Below are 21,771 nucleotides of genomic sequence, written 5' to 3' on the forward strand. Positions count from 1 at the left end.
TTTACAGAGGAAGTGAAATTTTTTCGGATCATTACTTAGTAGTCTTTAAAATAAAAATACTAACAAAATGTAGAAAAGAAGTAAATAAGAAAAAACAGGAAATAAAACATGTATACAAAATATATCTATTACAAGAAGTAAGTATTAAGATGATATATCGATCACGATTAACAGATTACTTAAAAGAAGTCAAAATCAATGAAGATATAGAAGAAGAATAGAAAACTTTAATAAAGATCATTCATAAAGCAGCATCTGAAGTACTTTGAAAAATAAAATAAAATATTAAAAAGAAGAAAATTAAAAATTTGAAACACAGATATAGTAAATTCAAATAAAAGAAAAACAAATGGCATACAAATCATTCCTTCAAAAACATACAAAGGAAACAAAAGAAATATAGCTAAATATACAGAAAACTCACCAAGATTCTTGGGACAGATTAAAAAGAAAAATTAGATAACACTTTTTATTCCCATATAGGGAGGTGAGGCTGTTTTAGCCCTATTTAACTTTTGGAGAATGAGGGGACAGTTCAATCTCCACCTGTCCCAAAAAAAAAAAAAAAAAATTAAAATATTGTTTCAGGATAGATTTATTAATAAAATGAAAGAAGACATACATGGAAGATAAGATATAGCCTACAAAATTAAATGTTAATAATGTTAATAATAATAATGCAATCAATTCCTACGAAGAAAGAGATACCAACAAAAATCAATATAATAGAAACAATGGATAGAACATTATAAGAATTTATAGTATGACCCAAATTTATTAACACAAAATAATAATGAAGAAATCAGTACTGATATAGAACTAGTTCTTCTTCCATCTGTTCTTCATAGGAATATTTAACTCTCTTTTGGAGAATCCTGATAAATATTTTATAGCAGTGGCTTAGAATGTTATAGGTCTATAATGAAGGGTGGCTGAACCATGAAATGCATTGCCTGATGGAGTGGTGAGAGCGAGAACGGTCAATGAGTTCAAGGAGTGGTATGATAGACTTTGTGTTTCTTAGGGGGGGACCTCCCCTCGATGAATCTTGATAGACTTTGTGTTGCTTAGGAAGGACCTCCCACGATGAGTCTTTTGACTCCATGGAGGCCTGAATATTATTATTATTATTATTATTATTATTATTATATGACACCTCCAGGAAGTCCGAAGACTCATCGAGGGAGAGTGTGCCAACAGCATCGAATGATTGGTCCCCTTCCAACTACTAACGCTCAAACCTACTTAACTGAGCTATTAGTAGCAGAGGCTCTACCAATCAAACAACCTCTGCTGGCAAAATAATAATAATAATAATAATTAGTGCAAGATCTGACATCCCCTTTTTTGTGGATGGGTATGATCTGACCTGTTGTCCATACTGTTGGTAAATTTCCTTCCTTCAGTATTTTGTTGAACAGTTTCTTTAAAATGATTGGGTCCATATTTCTTTTATTGTTTCACTGCTACTTGTTGTAGTTCCTTCCTTTTGCAATATTGAAACTGGGTTGGGTGAATATGTTCTAGTTATCTCCTTAACTATTTCATAAATGGTCTTGGAGTCATGTTTTTTGTATGCTTCTTCACATTTTCCTGCTTTTTCTTCTAAATATGTGATTTTTTGCTAATCTGCATTTTTTTGTTTATTTCTTTTTTCAAATTTTTGTATAATATTCTATTTTCTTCATTATCTTCTTTTGAGATGTTAATTTTGGGTATTCTTTTTACTCTACCATAAGTTCAAAATCTCTGGTGTAAGCCAATCTTTATTTGCTCTTGTCTAGTGGCCTAGGTGCTTTTTTTTTTTTTAATAATTTCTTTAGATTTTTTCCAAGACTCTGAAACTGTATCTAAAGTAAGATTATTTAATTTTTCTTTCGATGTCCTCTGATAATTAGAACTGGTCGAACGAACTATCTTTGAGTTTTGAGATGTCTATCTTCTTCTGTTTTTGGTGATTTATTCTCTTTCTTTTGAAACTGATTTTTAGTTTGGCTGATAGTAGTTCATGGTCTGTATCCATGTCAATCTTTTTTAATGTTTTGACATTTTGGAACAAATGTTCCAATTGCTTATTAATGATTATATAGTCCATACAGTTTTTGATTTCACTGTTTGGTGATGTGCAGATGTATTTATGTTGTGGCTTGTGGTAGAATAAGGTATTTGTGATTAACAGTTGATTTGTTTTGTAAAAATTAATCAAGTCCTCTCCTCTCTCATTCATCTCGCTATGACCAAATTTTCCCATTACTTCTGCTTTTTCTTCAGAGCACTGACTGACCAATTTTTGCATTAAAAATTGCCCATAATAATCAGAATATCTCTTGTACTTGTTTGGCAGATTCTTCTTGCAAATGTTCAAGAAAGTGGCTATATTCCTCCTCTTCATGTGATTAGTCTGGGGCATAAACTTCTATTATTTTTATACATATTCCTTTTTCTTTTGCTTTGAATCTTACTGAGATAATTCTAGAGAAAATTGATCTTACATCAACCATGAGTTTAGGAGTCATATTTTAATGATTAGTGCTACATCTTCTCTGTGATGGTTATCTTTTCTTCCTGAGTAAAATATGCTTGCAATTTTTATGTCGATTTTTTCCTCGCCAGTTCAGTGGGCCTCTGCAACTCCCATTTCCCATTTAAACAGTTTGAGCTCTCTCTGTCTCTCTCTCTCTCTCTAACAGTTTTAACTTGCCAGGTTTGTACAATGTTCTAATATTGATGATTGTAATATTATATATGCAGTTTGTGTTCTACATAGCTGTTTTCTCACCTACTCTATATGGGCTTGAGTTAGGCATGTCTGCTCCCCCATACATGGTTGCATTATTTCTACTTCTATTTATTCATCTTTGAAGATTTTAGGCAATGAATCATATCCACCTGCACCCTATACTGTACTTCCTGAAAACTACAGCCACAATTTCTGTCTTGTAAATATTTAGTAAACTTTGCCAAGCACTTTTTTTAGAGCAACTATTACTTTGAAGACTATTTAGTAAACTTTGATATACAGTGAAAACACTGTATATCAAATTTTAACTTTGACATTCTCTCCCCCACTTAATAATTCATGTGAAATATCAACTTAGTTTTAAAGAAAAAAAAAAGGTACTTCTTGTTAGAGACCTAAACAGTAAAATCAGGAATGGAATCTCAGACATGTAGAAATATTTATGTTTTTGGAATATTCGGAGAAAATAGAAATTCAACTAACAGTGATAAATACTGCTAGATTTCCATTCATAGCACAAACCAGTTGTTACCAATACAAATGCAAAATATTACATATGGACAAAATATAAAAGAAATTTTAAAAATCTTACTGATTGTGTTATTGTCGATAGTGATACCTTCAAAATGCTTCAGGATATTATTATTAACATTGGACCTCCATATTTTCATCCAAAAAGATTGACTCACAGTTCAATCTCATGGTGATGAAACTATGCCATAAACCCATTCACAGTTTCCTCACTCACCATACTTTCAGTCAATACATTCCACTCACCAATCACACTCCATCTACAGAACCTGCTTCTCACTCCTAGCTCACATCCTCCCTACACAGCTTCCAGGAATGGCCTCTTGTTCTACCCTTGTCTGGAAACATGGAGACGCAAAGACTGTATCCCACAGCTTTGGTCTAGAAGGCTTGACTGCCATCTGATTATGATTTCTGATGTTTCTTTGTAGTTTTTATGGGCAGTAGTATAAGCTGAGTGAGAAGCTAAAGTTTCTGACTTGAGCCATTGGACATATGCTGAATTTTAAGTTAGGACTGCTTTGGCACAATTGTTGAAGAACCAAGGCCTGGATAAGAGTTGAAGGTGGAGTGAGGTTTTGAAGGTTTTGAGTGGAGTGGAATAAAACCACTCATTCCAGTAAAATTATTTTGATTATTAGATCAGAACAGGTGCTAAGATCAGTACAGCAAAAGCAATAATCACATCATATAAATAGGACAGAGAAATCCTGAAGATCATCCCAACTGGCATTATTGTAGTGTCAGCACAGGAGACTGACATAAACTGGGAGAAGGACAATTGGTAGAAAGAGAACCATGGACAAGGTTATGGTGAGATTAGTCAAGAGGAAACCTAACATCAGCAGTATTGCAGGGGAAATAAGAAAAGGTCCAAAATGTTGGGAGAATGATGAGGATTATTTAGAATTCTAGCAAGTTGGCAAACTTTGCATTAAATTGTTAATGACAGCAAACAGTTTGGCTTCTCCTGCTGGTTGGTCTGTAATACTAAGGAGGGAAAGTCAGTTTGAATTGTGGACAATGAAATCACCAAGGAAAATTATTGCATTGTTAGTCAGGTTAATTAGACTGTATGTGATTTGACTTTCAGATATAAACAGTCAAATAGGTTTGTAAAGGGTAATCAGAGTTAGCAGAAAGGTAGAGACAGCAAATAAAGGCAAAAAGAGTAAGGTAAGGAAATCTTTAGACAAAGCAGATCATGTAAAAGCAGATACCTTTACATGACTACATGTCTGTTAGCCTTTAACATGGGATAACAAACCTGACAAATGAACAAGTATTGGCCTTCTTGCAAAAGGTATCATGTGTGATTATTATTATTATTATTCCAGACCTCCATGAAGTCTTGTACAAGCCTCATTGTGAGAGGTCCATCTCATAGAATACAAAGTGTATCATAGCATTCATAAAATCCATTCACTATTTGTACATTCATCATCCTATCAGGAAATGAATTCAATGATCCAACCCTACACACACACACACACACACACACATGCAAAAAAAGCCACTTCTCATCTTTCTACTCACCTCCTCCTTTTGCATTATTGTAGTGTCACAAGGATGAGAGGCCTTCCAGGGAAGGCCTCTCATCCTTGTTCCTTCCCCTTATTCTACTACAAGAAAAATTTCCATGTCAATCCTGTAAATACATCTGAACAGTTTAAATGTCTTAATCATATTGCCCATTTGTCATCCATCCACCACTCTGTACTTTGCATACCTTCAGTCTATCCTCATAACTAACATTGCATATTGCAAAGTGCTGAATCATTTTTGTTATTTGGGGGGGGGGACAGCCTTCTCCCCCTCACCAGTAGTGTTACCTTGTGGTACATTGCTGGTGCTCCAAACAAAAGAAGCCCCAGAGATGAATCACAGGTAACATGAAGCTAATGTCTCAAACAAGGTGTCTAAAGGTACCAAGGTACTGGACCACTTACAGCAACTATGATGAATACAAAACTTAAAAAGCTCCATGCCGGCTCAATTGTCGCCCGGAATAACAAGGATCGCATTGCTTATTTGGGTGGAGGGCAAGCTTTGGAAAATAAATAACAGTCTCCTAAACAACACTCTCTCAAGATATGTTCCTTAAACATAGAAGGACTCTCTAAATCCAAAGCTGAAGTCATCGGCAAAACAGCCAAAGACAAAGCAACTGATGTCTTGGCTCTCCAGGAAACCCATGTGCCTGACACAACCCTCAACAGACTAAAGATGCCAGGCCTAATTCTCGTGTCATAACTGCCATCCCAAGCATGGCCTGGAAACCTACAACCGGCCTGGCCTTAAGGAGATAACCCAATGTGTACCTGATGCAGAATACTCCATTGGTATTAAAGTTCAAAATACCACCATCTACAATGTCTACAAACCACCATCGCAATCCTGGCCTGATCAGATGGACTGGCCACCACCTCACCTTGCTATCTATGTTGGTGATGTCAACTCTCATCACACCATGTGGAGCTACTCCTCTAACAACCAGGAGGGTAATAATCTAGTTAACTGGATGGATACATATAACCTGTATTTGATTTACGATGCCAAGCAGGAAGGCACTCTCTACTCAGCCAGATGGAACAGAACCTACACCTCTGATCTGCGCATAGTCTCCAAAGACTCTGAAGGCCATCCTCTGCCAACAACCAGAACAATCCTCAACAGATTCTGTAACAGCCAGCATTGCCCTACACTAATAGAAACAGGTACATCAATCCCAGTCATCAGAGGAACACCAATCGCTAGATGGAACCTTCGCAGGTCCAAATGGAATGCATTTTAGTTGGACCTGAGAAGGTTCCATCTAGCAAATAGTGTCCCCCTGATGACTGGATTGATGTACCTGTCTCTATTAGTGGCTCTATCACTGGAATGCATTTTAGAAACAAATCGAGCAAACCATTAGAGCAATTAGTGGTTGGAGTCTGGTTAAACAATGATAGTGGAGTAAATGTATGAAAAAAGTGTAAAGAATATGGGCATTTAAAGAGTGTTTCAGGTCGTGTGAGTGATATCGTTGTTGAAAGCGAGAATCTTGATAACAGTGATATTTGAGATATGAATGATGATATTTGCGAGGTAGTACCTGATAGCTGTGAGAGTGGCGTTGAACGAGAGAATAAAGTTAAGCATACAGAACGATTGACTGAATCATTGGAGAATAAAAATGTTGACACTGACGCAATGAGTGAAAGAGCTCTATTACGGGGAGCGATACAAAGAGTGAATCAGCAGCTGGAGCACTGGCAAAAATCTTTAACAAGTGTATCGACTAAAAATCAGCAAAAGTATGAAAGAAAAAATAAGGGTATGATAGTGAGTGTGAACAAAATGAAAGAGCGTGTGTTGTATAGAGATTCCTTAGTAAGAGGTGTGTTAGTTGAGAGTTTAACAAAAGCGTACCTACTCGGTGCGAACGTAAAGAACGTGTCAATTAGAATGCAAAAACAGTGGGTGAAGGAATTGATAGTGGTAGCGGGTACAAATGATTTGAAAGGAAACAAAAAGGCTATGAGTGAGGATGTGAAGGAATTGCTTGAGGTAGCAAAAGAAAAGAGTGAGAGAGTCAGGATGGTGAGTCTGTTGCCACAGTATGACGGTGAAGAGTATAGAAGGAGGGCCATAATTGCTAATGATTTTAAGCGTGAATTATGTTTGATGAGTGGTGTGGAATTTGTGGATGTGTGGAATGAGTTCAATGGGCAAAAGGATTTATATAAAATGGATGGTTTACATTTGAATGGATTTGGTGTGCAGAGACTTGCAAAGGTATTGTCAAATGTAGTGGAAGTGAATGTACAGAACCAGGGAAACTAGAGTTATTAAGGGGGGGGGTGGATATGCAGATTTTAGGGAGACAGTTGAATGTGTGTAATATGCCTAAGCGAGTAGGAAAGACCACAATTCAGAATGGAATAGTTAGCATAAGGCATCAACATGGGGATGGGACAAATCGGCTTCTGCAATTCATGTATACAAATGCCAGAAGTATTAGGAACAAGAAGGAAGAATTTTTGGCCTTGGTTGGCACTTCCAGACCACAGGTTATTGGCATTAGTGAAACATGGCTGACAGAAGATGACACAACTAGTGGGATTAAATGTGAGGGGTATGGTATGTTCAGGAGACACAGGGAGAATAAAATGGGAGGGGGTGTTATTGATGATAGCGGATGAGCTACAGCCAAGGAGAATAGAAGTGGAACTGCAGGAAAGAGAAAAAAGCACAATTGAGGCTATCTGGTGTGAGATTGAATCTAGCAGAACAAAATATACAGTTGGGTGCTGCTATAGACCAGGTGATGGAATAGATGGTGGAGATAGTATGCATAAGCAAATAGAAGAAATGAGTGGAAGGAGGGTAATTATTATGGGAGATTTCAACTATGGTAACATTGATTGGAAGGAGGAGAGGACACACAGGAGGAAGGAATTGGATTTTATGTGGTTATTAAGGAATAACTACCTGTGACAGCATGTAATGGAAAATACTAGGGGTCAGAGAGTGCTTGACCTAGTAATTGCATCTGAGAATTTGGCTGTAACGAATATGACCACGTGGCTAAAGGTGTGGAATTTACAATTAAGACAGGGTACATGTGGAATTATTAGGCTGGTAAGTATGACAAGCTTAGGAGATTGATTGGTACAGTGCCATGGCATGTACAACTGCAAGAGCTAGAAGTTGACAGTGCATGGGAGGCGGTTAAGGAGTGTTTGCATGAAGCAATGGCTGACTGTATACCCAGAGTCCGGATAATAAATCAAGTAGGAGTTAAATGGATGAATAACACCATTTTTGCTTGAGCTTCAAAAAAAAAGAAACAACTACGGAGGGAATTTAAGGAAAAAGGTGACTGGCAGGCACATGAACAGTATAAAGCCCAGGCCAGAAGGGTAACGAGTGTGGTAAAAAAAAACAAAGGACTACGAAATAATATTGGCCATGCAGGCTAAAGACGATTTTAAACAGTTTTTTCGATATCTTGCAAGTAAAAGAAAAAATGTATATGGCAGAATGATTTAAAGAATGCCGATGGTAGGGAGGTAACCGAATCAGTTGATATAGTTGAATTACTGAGCAAGCACTTTGCAAGAGTATATCATCCAGGTTGTGACATTGCAGAAATTAATGAACCAAAAGTTCATATGGGAATTGTGGTGAATGAGGTGGAGGTGAGTAGTCTATTTCAAAACCTGAATGTCAATACATCTGTGATATTGGATGGTATACCAGCTCATGTTGTATGGGAAGCAGCTAAAGAATTGTCAGTACCCTTGACCATTTTGTTCAATCTGAGTCTCGGGTCTGGGTTAGTCCCGAGGGGGTGGAAAGAGTTCCACTGCATAAAGGAGGTTCCAAGAGTGCTGTTGTAAATTACCAACCAATTAGCATTTCAGAAATCGTTGTCAAGGTCTTAGGGAAATTAGTCAAGAAAAGAATACAGGATTGGATAGATGAAAATGGGATACTTTGGGGTGGGGACAACATGGTTTTGTGAAGGGTAGATCATGCCTCAGTAATTTGCTCACGTTTTATAATACAGTGATGACTGAACTGGATAAGGGTAATGGGTTTTCAGTGATTCTACTGGACCTTGCTAAGGCCTTTGACAGGATACCACATGGAACTCTAATCAGTAAACTGGAGCAGATGGGGATGGATATAGGGTTGGTGAGATGGATAGGAGGGTTGTTGATGAAGAGATATCAAAGAGTGGTTTATTCAGGAGTAGAGTCCAAAAGACGGCCTGTGACTAGTAGTGTTCCACAGGGTTCTGTTCTTGGACCACTACTTTTCAATTTATTCATTAACAATATAGGAAAGGTTCTGAGAGGAAGTGTTCACTTGTTTGCTGATGATGCAAAGTTGGGTAGGGCAATTGTGAGTGCACAGGATGTCAAAATTTTGCAGGATGATTTGGATAGTTTGGACGACTGGGCTAAGGAAAATGGATGTCAATTTAATGTGGCAAAGTGTAAGGTTATGCATTTTGGAGTGAAAAGATTAGCAGCAGTATATCACATTGGTGGAACCGTACTCCAGGAGATTGATGAAGCCAGAGATTTGGGAGTGTTGGAGGATAGGGAGTTGAAGTTTAGGGGGCACATTGCAAAAGTGGCTAAATCAGCTCATCAAATCACTTGGTTACTGAGAAATACTTTAACACGCAGAGACAAACAAGTTATTGTTCCTCTATATCGAGCCTTCATAAGACCCCATCTGGACTACTGTGCCCAGTTATGGGTGGTAGGGTTTCTTCCTGATGGGGAGGATGTGTAGAGGATCCAGAGACGAGTGACCAAGATGGTGGCAGGTCTGTGGAATGAACCTTATGAGAACAGATTGAAGATTTGTGGGTTGCAAAAATTGATTGATAGGTGGAAAAGGGGTCATATGATTGAGACATTGAAATTACTGAGGGGTTTCTATAAGATTAATCCAGAAGAATATTTTTGAGAATAGGACTGGTGGTGGGAGGACTAGGGGCCATACATGGAAGCTGGGCAAGAATGTGGTTAACAGGGGTGTTTAGAGTTAGGTTTTTTACTTGGAAAGTGGTAAATGAGTGGAATAAGCTGCCAGAGTCTGTTGTGGGTGCTATGACCAAGGGGTTCAAGGTGAGGTATGATAGATACTGTGTGAATGTAGAATAGTTGTGTTTGACATGATGTCAGGGCCTCCCTCGATGAGACTGTCGACTCCTTGGAGTTGTCCGAAATAATAATAATAATAATTATTTAAATTAAACAATGTTTATATCGCTGAAATGAAGCCTATTGGTTCTTTATATTTAAATAATAATAATAATAATAATAATAATTCCACCTACCCCTAATTGCTATCCAATATTTGTTAAACTAATCAAAACTGCAGCCAAAGCCTCTACATTCCATGCTGGAGAAGAAAAACTGAGGAACTTTTAACCAAATACGAAGTGACTGAAGACCCAACTGTTACTAAGGAGCTCATAGCAATGCTGGATAAAAACAGAAAGGAAAGATGGTTCCAACCATCCATGAACTCAATTTCACCACATCTAGCCAGAAAAGCTGGTCACCTCTGAGAAAATTAGATGGGGAAGAACCAACAACACAAAACAATAGAGATAACTCCTGATCAAAATGGCTAATCATTTATTGAAAACCTCCAAGATACGTTCCAGCTCTATCAGGTAAATTACTTTGCAATCTTCCATGAGACAAATCCTGAAGACAGGCCCTGAGCATCCTGAACTTGTACACCCAGTATCTCAGGAAGAGGTACTAACTTACTTAATCCTCTTCACTCCACCTGGGAGCATAGGTCTTCCACCACCATTTTCCATAAGACTCTGTTTTTCGCTTCTGCTTTTATTTGGTTCCAGTTTTTATTAATATTTGTTATTTCTTTCAGTATTGTTGTTTTCCATGTTTCTCTTGGCCTGTGGATTCCAATCTAGAGGCTGTTTTACTATTATTTTATCTTGTTTCCTCAACACATGCCCCAACCATCTCCATTTCCCTTCACGTATCTGTTGCAACATGGGTTTCTGGTTTGTTCTCTGCCATGATTCTCCGTTTGATATTTGTTTTGCCAATATATTCCCAGTATCATTCTTAAACGCTTGTTCAGGAAGATCTGGGCACTGTTAACTATCTTTTTGTTTAACATCCAAGTTTCATACATTAGTATTGCCTTTACATTTGAGTTAAATATTCTCATTTTAATTCTTGTATTTCCAAATATTTCTAAGTTGGTTGAAAGTTGAATAAGCCAACTGTTTCCTTCTATTTATATCTTCAGTAGTTCCTCCTTTTATTGATACTATTGAACCAAGGACTTCCTGAATTGTTCTACTTCTTTAAGTGGTATTTCTTATATTGTTATTTGTTTATTTTGTTTTGCATTTATTTTCATCAACATTGTTTTATTTTTATTTATCCTAAGACCAATTTTTTTGGCTGTTTCTACAAGTGTTGTTGTTTTTTGTTCTATATGCTGATGCTTCTGTGAAAGTAAGCAGATATCATCTGCAAAATCTAGATCGTGGAGTTGGTTTTGAAGTAACCATTGTAATCCTGTATTTCCATGAGATACTCTTCTTATCACCCAGTCTACGACAATTAAAAATATAGTAGGGGAGAGTATAGAGGAATAAAGAATTATAGAGGAATAAAGTTGTCCCACACAATGAAAATCCTAGAAAGGGTTCTTGATGGAAGATTGAGGAAGGAGGTAGAGATTGCAAAGGAACAATTTGGCTTCATGCTGGTAGATCAATAACAGATGCTATCTTTGGGTTATGGCAGATGATGGAAAAGTTTTGAGAGAAATGATGGGAGCTACATCTGGCATTTATTGATCTGGAGAAAGCATATGATAGAGTGCCAAGGCAAGAAGTCTGGAGGTGTCTGAGGGAGAAGAAGGTTCCGGAGAAATATGTCAGGTTGGTGCAGGAGATGTACAGAAATGTGAAGACAAGTTCGGACTTGTCTGGGACAGACAGAAAGCTTTCAAGTAACAGTTGGCTTGCATCAAGGGTCAGCATTAAGTCCATTTCTGTTTAATATTGTGATGGAGGTAGTGACGGAGGAGGTGAGAGAAGATGTGCCTTGGACAATGTTGTATGCAGATGACATCTTGCTGTGTGCAGATTCAAGAAGTGGGAACTAAACTGGAAAGATGGAGTAAAGTACTGGAAGAGAGAGGTATGAGACTGAGCAGAAGTAAGACAGAGTATATGTGTTGCACAGTAGGCGGTGGCCAGGAGACAGATTTGGAGTTGGAAGGAAATGTTATCAGGAAGGTGAGGGACTTTAGATACTTAGGTTCAACAGTGGAAGAAGATGGAGGAGCTGAGAAGGAAGTGGGAAGCAGGATACAATTAGGTTGGAGGAACTGGAGGGAGATGGCTGGAGTGTTATGTGATAAGAGGGTGCCGATCAATCTGAAAGGCAAAATCTATAGGACAGTAGTGAGGCCAGCTATGACGTATGCTATGGAAACTGTGGCCCTGAGGAAAAATAACATCAGCAGGATGGAAGTAGCAGAGATGAGAATGCTTAGGTGGATGTGCGGTGTGACCAGAAAGGATCGTTTGAGAAATGACAATGTGAGAGGAACAGTGAAAGTTACGAACTTAGGAGCGAAGATACAGGAGGCAAGGCTGAGATGGTTTGGTCATGTGATGAGGAAGGAGGACGAATATGTGGGAAGAAAGGTCATGCAGATGGATGTGCAAGAAAGGAGGAAGCGTGGGTGGCCAAAGACGAGATGGAGGGAGCTGGTAGAAGAGGACTTGAGGATGAAGAACTTGGATATGGTGACAGCCCAAGACAGGAGAATGTGGAGGAGACTCATCATCAACAGTGACCCCACTTAAGTGGGAGAAGCTGCAGAAGAAGAAGTACGGGAGAGTATACAACCTTGCCTTACTCCTGTCTTTGTTTTAAATGGTTCTGAGAGGGTATTTCCATGTAGTGCTTTAATTTCAAAATCTTCATTTTTTTAATTATTCTTATTATTTTTTCTGGGAGTCCACAATTTCTAAGTAATTTCCATAGTGAAGATCTGTTTATACTGTCGAAAGCTTGTTCAAAATTGATAAAATTTAAATATAAGCTTGGCTGCCATTCCAATGACTGTTCTATGATAATTCATAACGTAGCAATGTGGTCAGTGCATGATCTATTGGCTCTAAATCCTGCCTGTTCTGGTCTTAGTTGTTTTTCTCTTTCTATTTTGATTCTTTCTAGTATTATCCTTGCTAGTATTTTACTTACAACACTCAGCAATGTTATACCTCTCCAATTTTTGCATTCAGATAGGTTCTCTTTTTTGGGTAATTTAACCAGTAATCTAGTATTCCATTCCTTAGGCCACTCTTCTTTCTGCCATATCTCATTTAGTAAGAGATATAATATCTCTGCTATAAGTTTTGGATTTGCTTTTAGTATATCGCCTGGTATGTTATCTGCTCCCAGTGCTTTACCTGTTTTGATCTGAGTTATTGCTTTTGTAATTTCCATTTTTGTTATTCCGTTCATATTTATATCTAATGATGCATTTTGTTCATTTAATTCTAGGCTCTGGTCACCAGGAAGGCTACCTGTACCTCAGGAAGAGGTATAGGTAGCCTTAAAACTCACCAAGAATGGCAAGGCTGTAGGAGTGGATGGTATCCTCCCCGAGTTTCAAAAACATCTCGGTCAACAAGGCCAAACATGGCTAGCTGCCCTTTTCTCAAAAATGATAATGACTGGAAAACCACCAAATCTGTGGCAGGAAGCCAAAATAATTGCCATGCCCAAAGCAGGGAAAGATCCAAATGATATCAAAAATCTATGACCTATCTCCTTGCTTTGCTCCACCTTTAAGCTCTTTGAAAGAATTCTCCATAAAAGAATTTCACCACACATCAAAAGAGACCTCCCGATTGAACAAGCTGGCTTCAGGCCGGGAAGAAGTTGCTGTGACCAGATCCTGGCCCTGATAACACAGATTGAAGCAGGCTTCCAGAAGAATCATAAATCAAGAGCCACTTTCATTGACCTAACATCAGGTCAATGAAATTATCATAAGGTGTAAAAAAACTTTCCAGCCTTTTGAATCCATTCTCTCCAACAGAAAGATCAGGGCTATATTGGCGGAAAAAAGAGCAGGCCCTGATTCCTTCACAACGATCTCCCACAGAGCTCTGAGTTATCTCCTTTACTCTTTAACATCTATGTATACGACTTACCACATACCAGCTAAAGCAAGTATATGTACATTGATGACCTAGTGATCCTACATCAATCTACCTCCTTTGCCAACCTGGAATCAACCTTGAATACAGACCTGAACATCCTAGAAGAGTACTTCAAGCAGTGGTACTTGAAGCCAAATCCAACAAAAGCTGTGTCCACAGTATTTCACCTGAATAATGCAGAGGCAAATCAACACCACAACCTTTCTTTCTGTGGAAAGATGGTACAACACGATCCTCACCCGAAATACCGTGGAGTGAGCCTGAACAGAAGCCTAACCTAGAAAAGGTGCATCACCAACCTCTCCAACAAAATTAAAATGAGAAACAACATAAAGATAAGCAAGTTATTGTTCCTCTGTATCAAGCCTTGATAAGACCTCATCTTGATTACTGTGCCCAGATCTGGTCACCTAGGTTTCTTCTTGATGGGAAGGAGGTTGAGAGGATCCAGAGGCGAGTGACCAAGATTATAACAGGCTATGGAATGAACCTTATGAAAACAGGTTGAAGATTTGTGGGTTGCAGAAATTGGTTGATAGACGGAAAAGAGGAGATAAGATTGAGACATTCAAATTGCTGAAGGGTTTCTATAGGATTAATTCAGAGGATATTTTTGAGAACAGGACTGGTGGTGGGAGGACTGGGGGGACATCCATGGAAACTGGGCAAGAGTGTGGTTAGTACGGGTGTTAGAGCTGGGTTTTTTACTTTTAGAGTGGTGAATGAGTGGAATAAGCTGCCAGAGTCTGTTGTGGGTGCTATGACAGTGAATGAATTTAAGGCAAAGTATGATAGATACTGTGTGAATGTCGAATAGTTGATGGATATGATGTTTAGGGTCTCCCTCAATGAGTCTAAGGACTCCTTGGAGTCGCCCATAATAATAATAATAATATCATTTCAAGGCTTGCTGGAACAATCTGGGGTTGTGGTGCAGAAGTCCTAAGGTCGTCTGCACTAGCCCTCTCATTCTCTGCAGCTGAATATTGTGTCCCTGTCTGGTAAAGAAGTGCACACACTAACATTATAGACACCCAGCTAAACTCTACCATGCACACAATTAGTGGGACAGCAAGAAGCAATCCCTCTCTCCTAGCTGCCTGTCCTATCTAACATTGCTCCACCAAACATAAGGAGAAGACAAGCCTCGATTAAAGAATTTAATAAAGCAATGAGCAACCCACTCCTGCCCCTGCATCAGACCCTCGTAAATCCACCTAGTCTTTGCCTAAAATCTAGAAATCCTTTCTGGTCCATGGACGAACTTCCTTCAGCTGCCCTGCCATCAACACCTGACATGTGGAGAGATGTCCGTGCGGTTAGCCTAGTGACTATGCACTTCATAACCATATGCCTGGGGAAGGAGTGTCCTAGGTTTGCTTCCTGTCAAAGACGCAAGGAGCTTAAGGATCTTCCTCAGCCATAGCCAAGTTAGCCGATCTTGGGCATGGACAGCAGGGTTTTTCCACCAGTTTATCTGAGGTTTTTCATTCTGCAAGCAGGCAAACCAGTCCAGTGAACACACATGGATTACAGTCAGGAATACCGACATAGCCATAGGTCTGATTCGTCAGCCATGCCGGTTCTGGACCCTGGATAAAATTTGGGGGGACTGAGATGGTGCCATACCTCCCCATAAAGAGGACTCACGATCGTGTATTATCATATGATTATTATTATTATGTGGAGAGAATACTGGTCCAACAATCTCCCAACAAACGGCTTCCTGGTGGAAGATCCCTGTGCTCTGCAGCCTGGTTTTGCTCTTCCTAGGAAGATTTGTTCATCAATCAACAGGATCAGAACTAACCAGGGCAGATGTGGCTACCTACTAAATAAATGGAGGCTGTTAGACCACCCTTATTGTGATTGTTCTCCTGTGCCTCAGACGATTACTCATATTGTGAACGATTGCCCAAGGCACCAATTTCATTGTGGTGGCCTACAAGACATCCACAAGGTGACAGATGAAGACTTGGATTGGCTTTCCAGACTGGAGACATTGACCTGTAGCTGTTTTGTATTCCTTTTGCCATAAGAATAAATAAATAAATAAATTATCTGCCTCTGTATCCTATTCAAGGTTAATTTATCATCTTCACAAATCTCAGTGATCAAGATCAGCGCACAATAATCCTGACGTGGCCTGATCAGAGCTTTACACAATGAAATAACTATTCTTTTATGTTTATTGGTCAAAGTCCTTCTCAGTATTGTAGAAAGAATCACATTTGCAATATGTCCCTGAATCTTCAAATTTTCAATGGCTATCACCCTCAAGATTTGTTGTCTCTTCCACTTCCTCTAGTATAGATCTACCAATAAATTATGCAATTTCACATTGATGGATTCCAAATTTCGCAATTTACATTTAGTTGCAATACACTGATATCGCCGTTCATTTGCCCATCTGTTCAGCTTATTACCATTATTACTAATATATCACTAACACCACATTGGCATTATTACTAATAAGCTTTCCGATAATGTAGGAAGGAAAGCTGAAATGCAGTCAAAGAAGATGACAACTAAGGTTCAGTAATGAATGACATATTGGTTTTGATGTCAGTAGGTGATGGTGAATCATTCATATTAGAAATGAGACCTCAGATGTTAGCAAAGTCATTATGATTTTCTTTCACACAGAATTTAGATTTTTTTTGTTGGATTTTTCAGTCTTTTTTTTTTGCAATTTTAATTCATTTTTGATATTTTTTAAATACTAACATCTTGTAGATTACCTACAAAATCAACTCGTAAAAGATATAATATAGAAAGGTTAAAAGATCCCCAAATAAATATACTATATAAATACAAATTAAAACAAATTTTTGACACAAGCTTCAAGAAATATAATAGTATCGAATCTAAAATCAAATATGTCTCACAAAAGATAACTGAGGCAGCTGAAGAAATCCTTGGATACAAAAGGAAAATAAATAAACCATGGATAACCAAAAATATTTTGGACCTATGCGACAAAAGAAGATATTTGAAATCTCATAGTGATAGAGAACAGTATAAAAATATTACTAAGATTATTAAAAAAGAAATCAAACATGCTAGAAACTTATGGATATTGGATGAATGCAAAAATATAGAAGAGGACTTAAATAAAAATAATTCTAAACGTGCTTTTCAAATTATCAATAAGTTAACCAAACCTTTTACTACAACTAATTGGAACATAGAAGATGAAGACGGAACTCCTATCACAGAAAATAGTTGATAGATGGAAATGTTATGCAACCAAGCTTTTTCAAAGCAACTGGACTGATGATATTTTGCACAGAACTTTGCCAGGAGGTTCAGAGGAAGGAGATTACCCGATATTAAAAGAAGTCATTGCAGCAGTTAACTCCTCAAAAATAGGAAAATCACCGGGAATTGATGGTGTCACAATGGAACTGATACGTGAAGGAAGTGACACCATCACAGACACCTTACTAAATTTATTCCAGGATGTATGGAACACAGAGACTTGGCCTTCTGATTGGCAAACTTCTGTCCTTGTACCTATTCCTAAAAAGGGAAACAGCAATAAATGTAGCAACTATAGAACAATAAGTCTTATTAGTCATCCAAGCAAAATCCTGTTAAAAGCACTATTGTCAAGAATCAAAAAGAAAATAGAAAACAGATTATCAGATCAACAAGCAGGTTTCCGGAAGTCCAGAAGTACAATTGACCATATCTTTACAATACACATACTAGGCAAAAAAATCCTCTCCTGTCAGGTGTCTTCTCCCTCCAGGAGATTGACTACCATGTGTCTCCACCATGTCCTATTCTGCACCTCTCTGCTGCATTCCTCATATGAGAGATAGGTCCAGTCTTCTATATTTTTCATCCACTCCAGTCTTTGTCTTCCTCTCTTTCTCTTTCCCTCAACAGTTCCTGTGAGAAGTATCCTTTGTAGGCAGTTATGTCTCAGAATATGTCCATGATTTCTTTTTTAACCATTCGAATATGGTCTCCTGAGTCTATAATGACACTTGCATGGTTTGCTGTATTTGTCCTGCTTGTCATTTCTCTGATCTTTTCATGCATTTCTCTGCTTCTGTGTTTTCTATCAAGGTTTTCTATATCTACACATTTATATTTAATCTATTCCTCTTTGGCTTTCCTGCATTCTTTTTTTATTTCTTTATTCATGCTTTTATATTCAGGTTTGTTCTTTAACTTTTTTCTTTGTTCCATCAACGTCAGTATTTTTTCATTCATCCAAGATTTATTCCTTTTCCTTTTTAATTGTGGGAGCTGCTTCACTGATGCTATTCTTGAATGTTTGCCAGTTCATGTTAATTTCATCAATTGGTGTTCTATTTTCTGTGTGAGTTGTGGTGTCAGACTTGTTGTCAGATATTGGTATCGGTATCTTAAGTTTTATTTTGATTTTTGCAATCACTGGGTTGTGGTCCGATCCTATATTTGCTCCAGGATATGTTTTTGTTTGTGTTATTGCATTTCGGAATCTTTTGCTTATTATTATATAGTCAATTTGGTTTCTATAGATGTCCCCAGGGCTTTTCCAGGTATACAGTCTTTTGGGAGGATGTTTAAACAGTGTGTTAGCAATTATGAGGTCATTGGTTTCACAGAATTGAATTAATCTTTCACCTCTTTCATTTCTGATTCCAAGCCCTTGGTTTCCCATGCAAAATGAGATTTTTTCTGAGCCCACTTTTGCATTTAGGTTGCCAATCATTATAATAACATCATCTGACTTAGCACTGGAGATTGCAGTTTGGATGTCTTCAAAAAATTGTTCCAACTCTTCATCTGGGCGATCTTGGGTTGGCGCATATGCTTGGATAACATACAGGTTGAATGGTTGTGCAGTTATTTTGGCTGTTATGATTCTGTCATTTATGGGCCAATATCCCTGTAGAAATTTTGCAATTCTATTACTTAGAACAAGCGCTACTCCATTAAGATGTAAGTCACTGCCAGAGTAGATTATAGTGTGATTTTTTCTTCTTATTATGCCTGTATCTGTCCACCTCGCTTCACTGATACCTGCAATATCAGCCTTCATCACTTCTAATTCCTGACGTTCCATGTTACTATTTTCAAGAGATTGCTCCTGGTTTTCAGACAAGATTTCAGGCAAAAAAATATATAGAACATAACAAAATAATCTGTCACAACTTTTTAGACCTTCAAAAAGCTTTTGACTCAATATGACACGAGGCATTATGGAAGATTCTAGAACATTATGGTATTGACAACAAAATCATTAGTATTATTAAATCGCTTTATTCCTCATCTGATATGAGAACTGAAATTAAAAATTCCAGCAGTGAATCATTCCGGGAAGAACAGGGGGTCAGAGAGGGATGCATCTTGTCCCCTTTTCTTTTAATTTGTTTTCTGGAATATGTCATAAATGAAGTTCTTTATGAATATGACATTGGAATAGCAGTTGGTGGACTAAGAATAAATACCTTACATTTTGCAGATGATATTGATCTTCTGGCAGAAAGTGAAGAAGAATTACAAGAGATAACCAGCGCATTTTTGGAACATTAAAAAAATATGGATTATACATAAACCTACAAAAAACAAAAACAATGATAACCTCAAAATCAGACATTAAATTCTTAAAGATACAAATTGGCAATAAACAAATTGAGAATGTAAACAAGTTCACTTATCTAGGAAGCACGCTGAGTCAAGATGGTCATTCAAAAACTGACATTAAATACCGAATTGCTAAGGCAACCGTGGCCTTACAAAAGTTAAAACCCGTGTGTAGAGGCTTAAGTGCTGTGAGGACATCATGTTGGAGGCTTAATGGATTTTTTGTGGGAAGATTTGTGGGAAGATAACAGAATAGCATTCATAACCAGACAAAGACTAATTGACACCTTGGTGAATTCTGTCCTCTTGTATGGTTGTGAGGCCTGGACTTTATTGAAGGAAGATGAGAGAAGACTCCTGTCTTTTGAAATGAAAACTTACAGAAGACTTTTGAGAATCCCTTTCGGAAATTTTCATTGGTTTTGTGAGCAGTGTAGCAGCTCATGAAACCAATGAAAATGTCCGAAAACTGATTGATTCAATAGACGGGAGAAAAAGGGAAAATATTCTGACAGTCATCAGAAGAGGGCAGATGAAATGGTTCGGACATGTGGAGAGGGCTAACGGTATTCCAAAGCATGCACTAGAAGGAATCGTTCTGGGACCAAGGGTTAGGGGCCGCCCTCGATTAAACTGGACTGATAGGATCAAAAAATGGGCAAATTCCTCCCTTTCTCAACTGACATCACGAACAAGAGACCGAGATGACTGGAGGAGGCTAACCAACACTATCACCTACCAGCCATGAATGACCCAACGGTCCATTTAGGACTATGGGAGAAGAAGAAACACCTTGTAAAATAGTCACCATGCTCATCAAGTTCTGAAAAATTTCCTCTACATTAATCTTGTAAAAATCCTTCAGTAATTTGTATGTCTCAATCATATAAAGCCTGTCTACCAATTTCTGTGACCTACAAATTTTCAACTTATTCTCATAAGGTTCACTCCACAGACCTACTTCCAATGAGTTGCATTAACATGCAGGTGAGAAGATCCTTCACAAAGAATGATAGAAAAAAAAAAAAAGAGTGATGAAAGAACAAATTTTTTGGAGAAAGTGATACCAGAGGAGAACTATAAGAACTCCATTGGTTAAAGAGATCATGGAAAAGTATTATGGCATATGTTGTTATCATCAGAAAGAACTTCCACAATGAGTGACTAAGGAAATCTAACATAATATTATTACCAGAAATTTAAAAAAAAAAAATTTAAAAAAGACTACTTTCCTGCAAGATCCCCAGCTGCATTTTTAGGTCATTAATGAAATACATTTGAAATAACTTTTTGTTTCAACTTAACAAAACATTTACATTTACCTTTCAAGAGCAATTCTTCTAGGGCAGAAACCAGGTGGTGTGATAAATGGAATTTGTATTTTTGGTTCATACGACTTTGGGAAAAAGAGCTGCAAAACACAGTTTATTATATTTATATTAAGCTATTATTATTATTATTATTGATGTTTTTCCAAAAGTTTGCAAACAACTTTAATAAACTTTCACATTCACAGTTAATTCCTCATGTAAAAAATATCTGAACACATATGGTTGCATTAATTTACCAAAAATTCGGGAGACTGTTATCTTAAGAGCAACTTGCACATAGCTGTAATGTTGTTTTTTTTTACAACATTAGAAGGTGCTGAAATAGGACTTTAGATCTTTTGTCCATTACAATATATTGTTTCACTTACTCACTGTCGCATATACAAGCTGTGTTGTGCTCTAATGATGCTGATTTGAAATTCATCAAAATATAAGTAGTTAATAAAACATCTTTAGATAAAATTCTTTGGTGTTGTTAATACCACTAAAAATAAGTCATGAATAACTGTCAACACCTAAGCTTATCTGTTACATCAGACAACACATTCATAACTGCCTCTGGCAACCCAATCCATTTCTTTGTTACTCACTGAATGAAAAAAATCTAATCCTCACATCCTTACTGAACACAGCGATAAAAAAAAATAAATAAATAATAATAATAAATAAATAAATAATAAAATAAAAAATAATAAAAATATATATATACAATTTCCAGATATGATCTTTTGTTCTTTGCATTCTTGCGATACACTGAAAAATTTCTTCATCATCAATACTATTAGGCCCTGGTATCTTAAATGTTTCTATTATGTCCCTCTTTTCCTCCTATCCACTAACAT

The 21,771-nt window shown here is 37.4% G+C and overlaps 1 protein-coding gene across 1 annotated transcript in view; it reads right to left on the reverse strand.

Annotated features, from left to right (window-relative positions):
* Nucleotides 1–21,771, reverse strand: part of sac (sterile affecting ciliogenesis) — a 515,109-nt gene that overhangs the window by 420,114 nt on the left and 73,224 nt on the right. Inside the window, exon 3 of the mRNA XM_090399395.1 lies at nucleotides 20,921–21,009. Within this exon, the coding sequence (XP_090255521.1) occupies nucleotides 20,921–21,009 (89 nt within the window). The remainder of the gene's footprint in view (nucleotides 1–20,920; nucleotides 21,010–21,771) is intronic.

Source organism: Typopeltis vanoorti, chromosome 10 (genome assembly GCF_054136105.1).
Source record: "Typopeltis vanoorti isolate ZY-2024b chromosome 10, IOZ_Tvanoo_1.0, whole genome shotgun sequence".
NCBI classification, from domain to species: domain Eukaryota; kingdom Metazoa; phylum Arthropoda; class Arachnida; order Uropygi; family Thelyphonidae; genus Typopeltis; species Typopeltis vanoorti.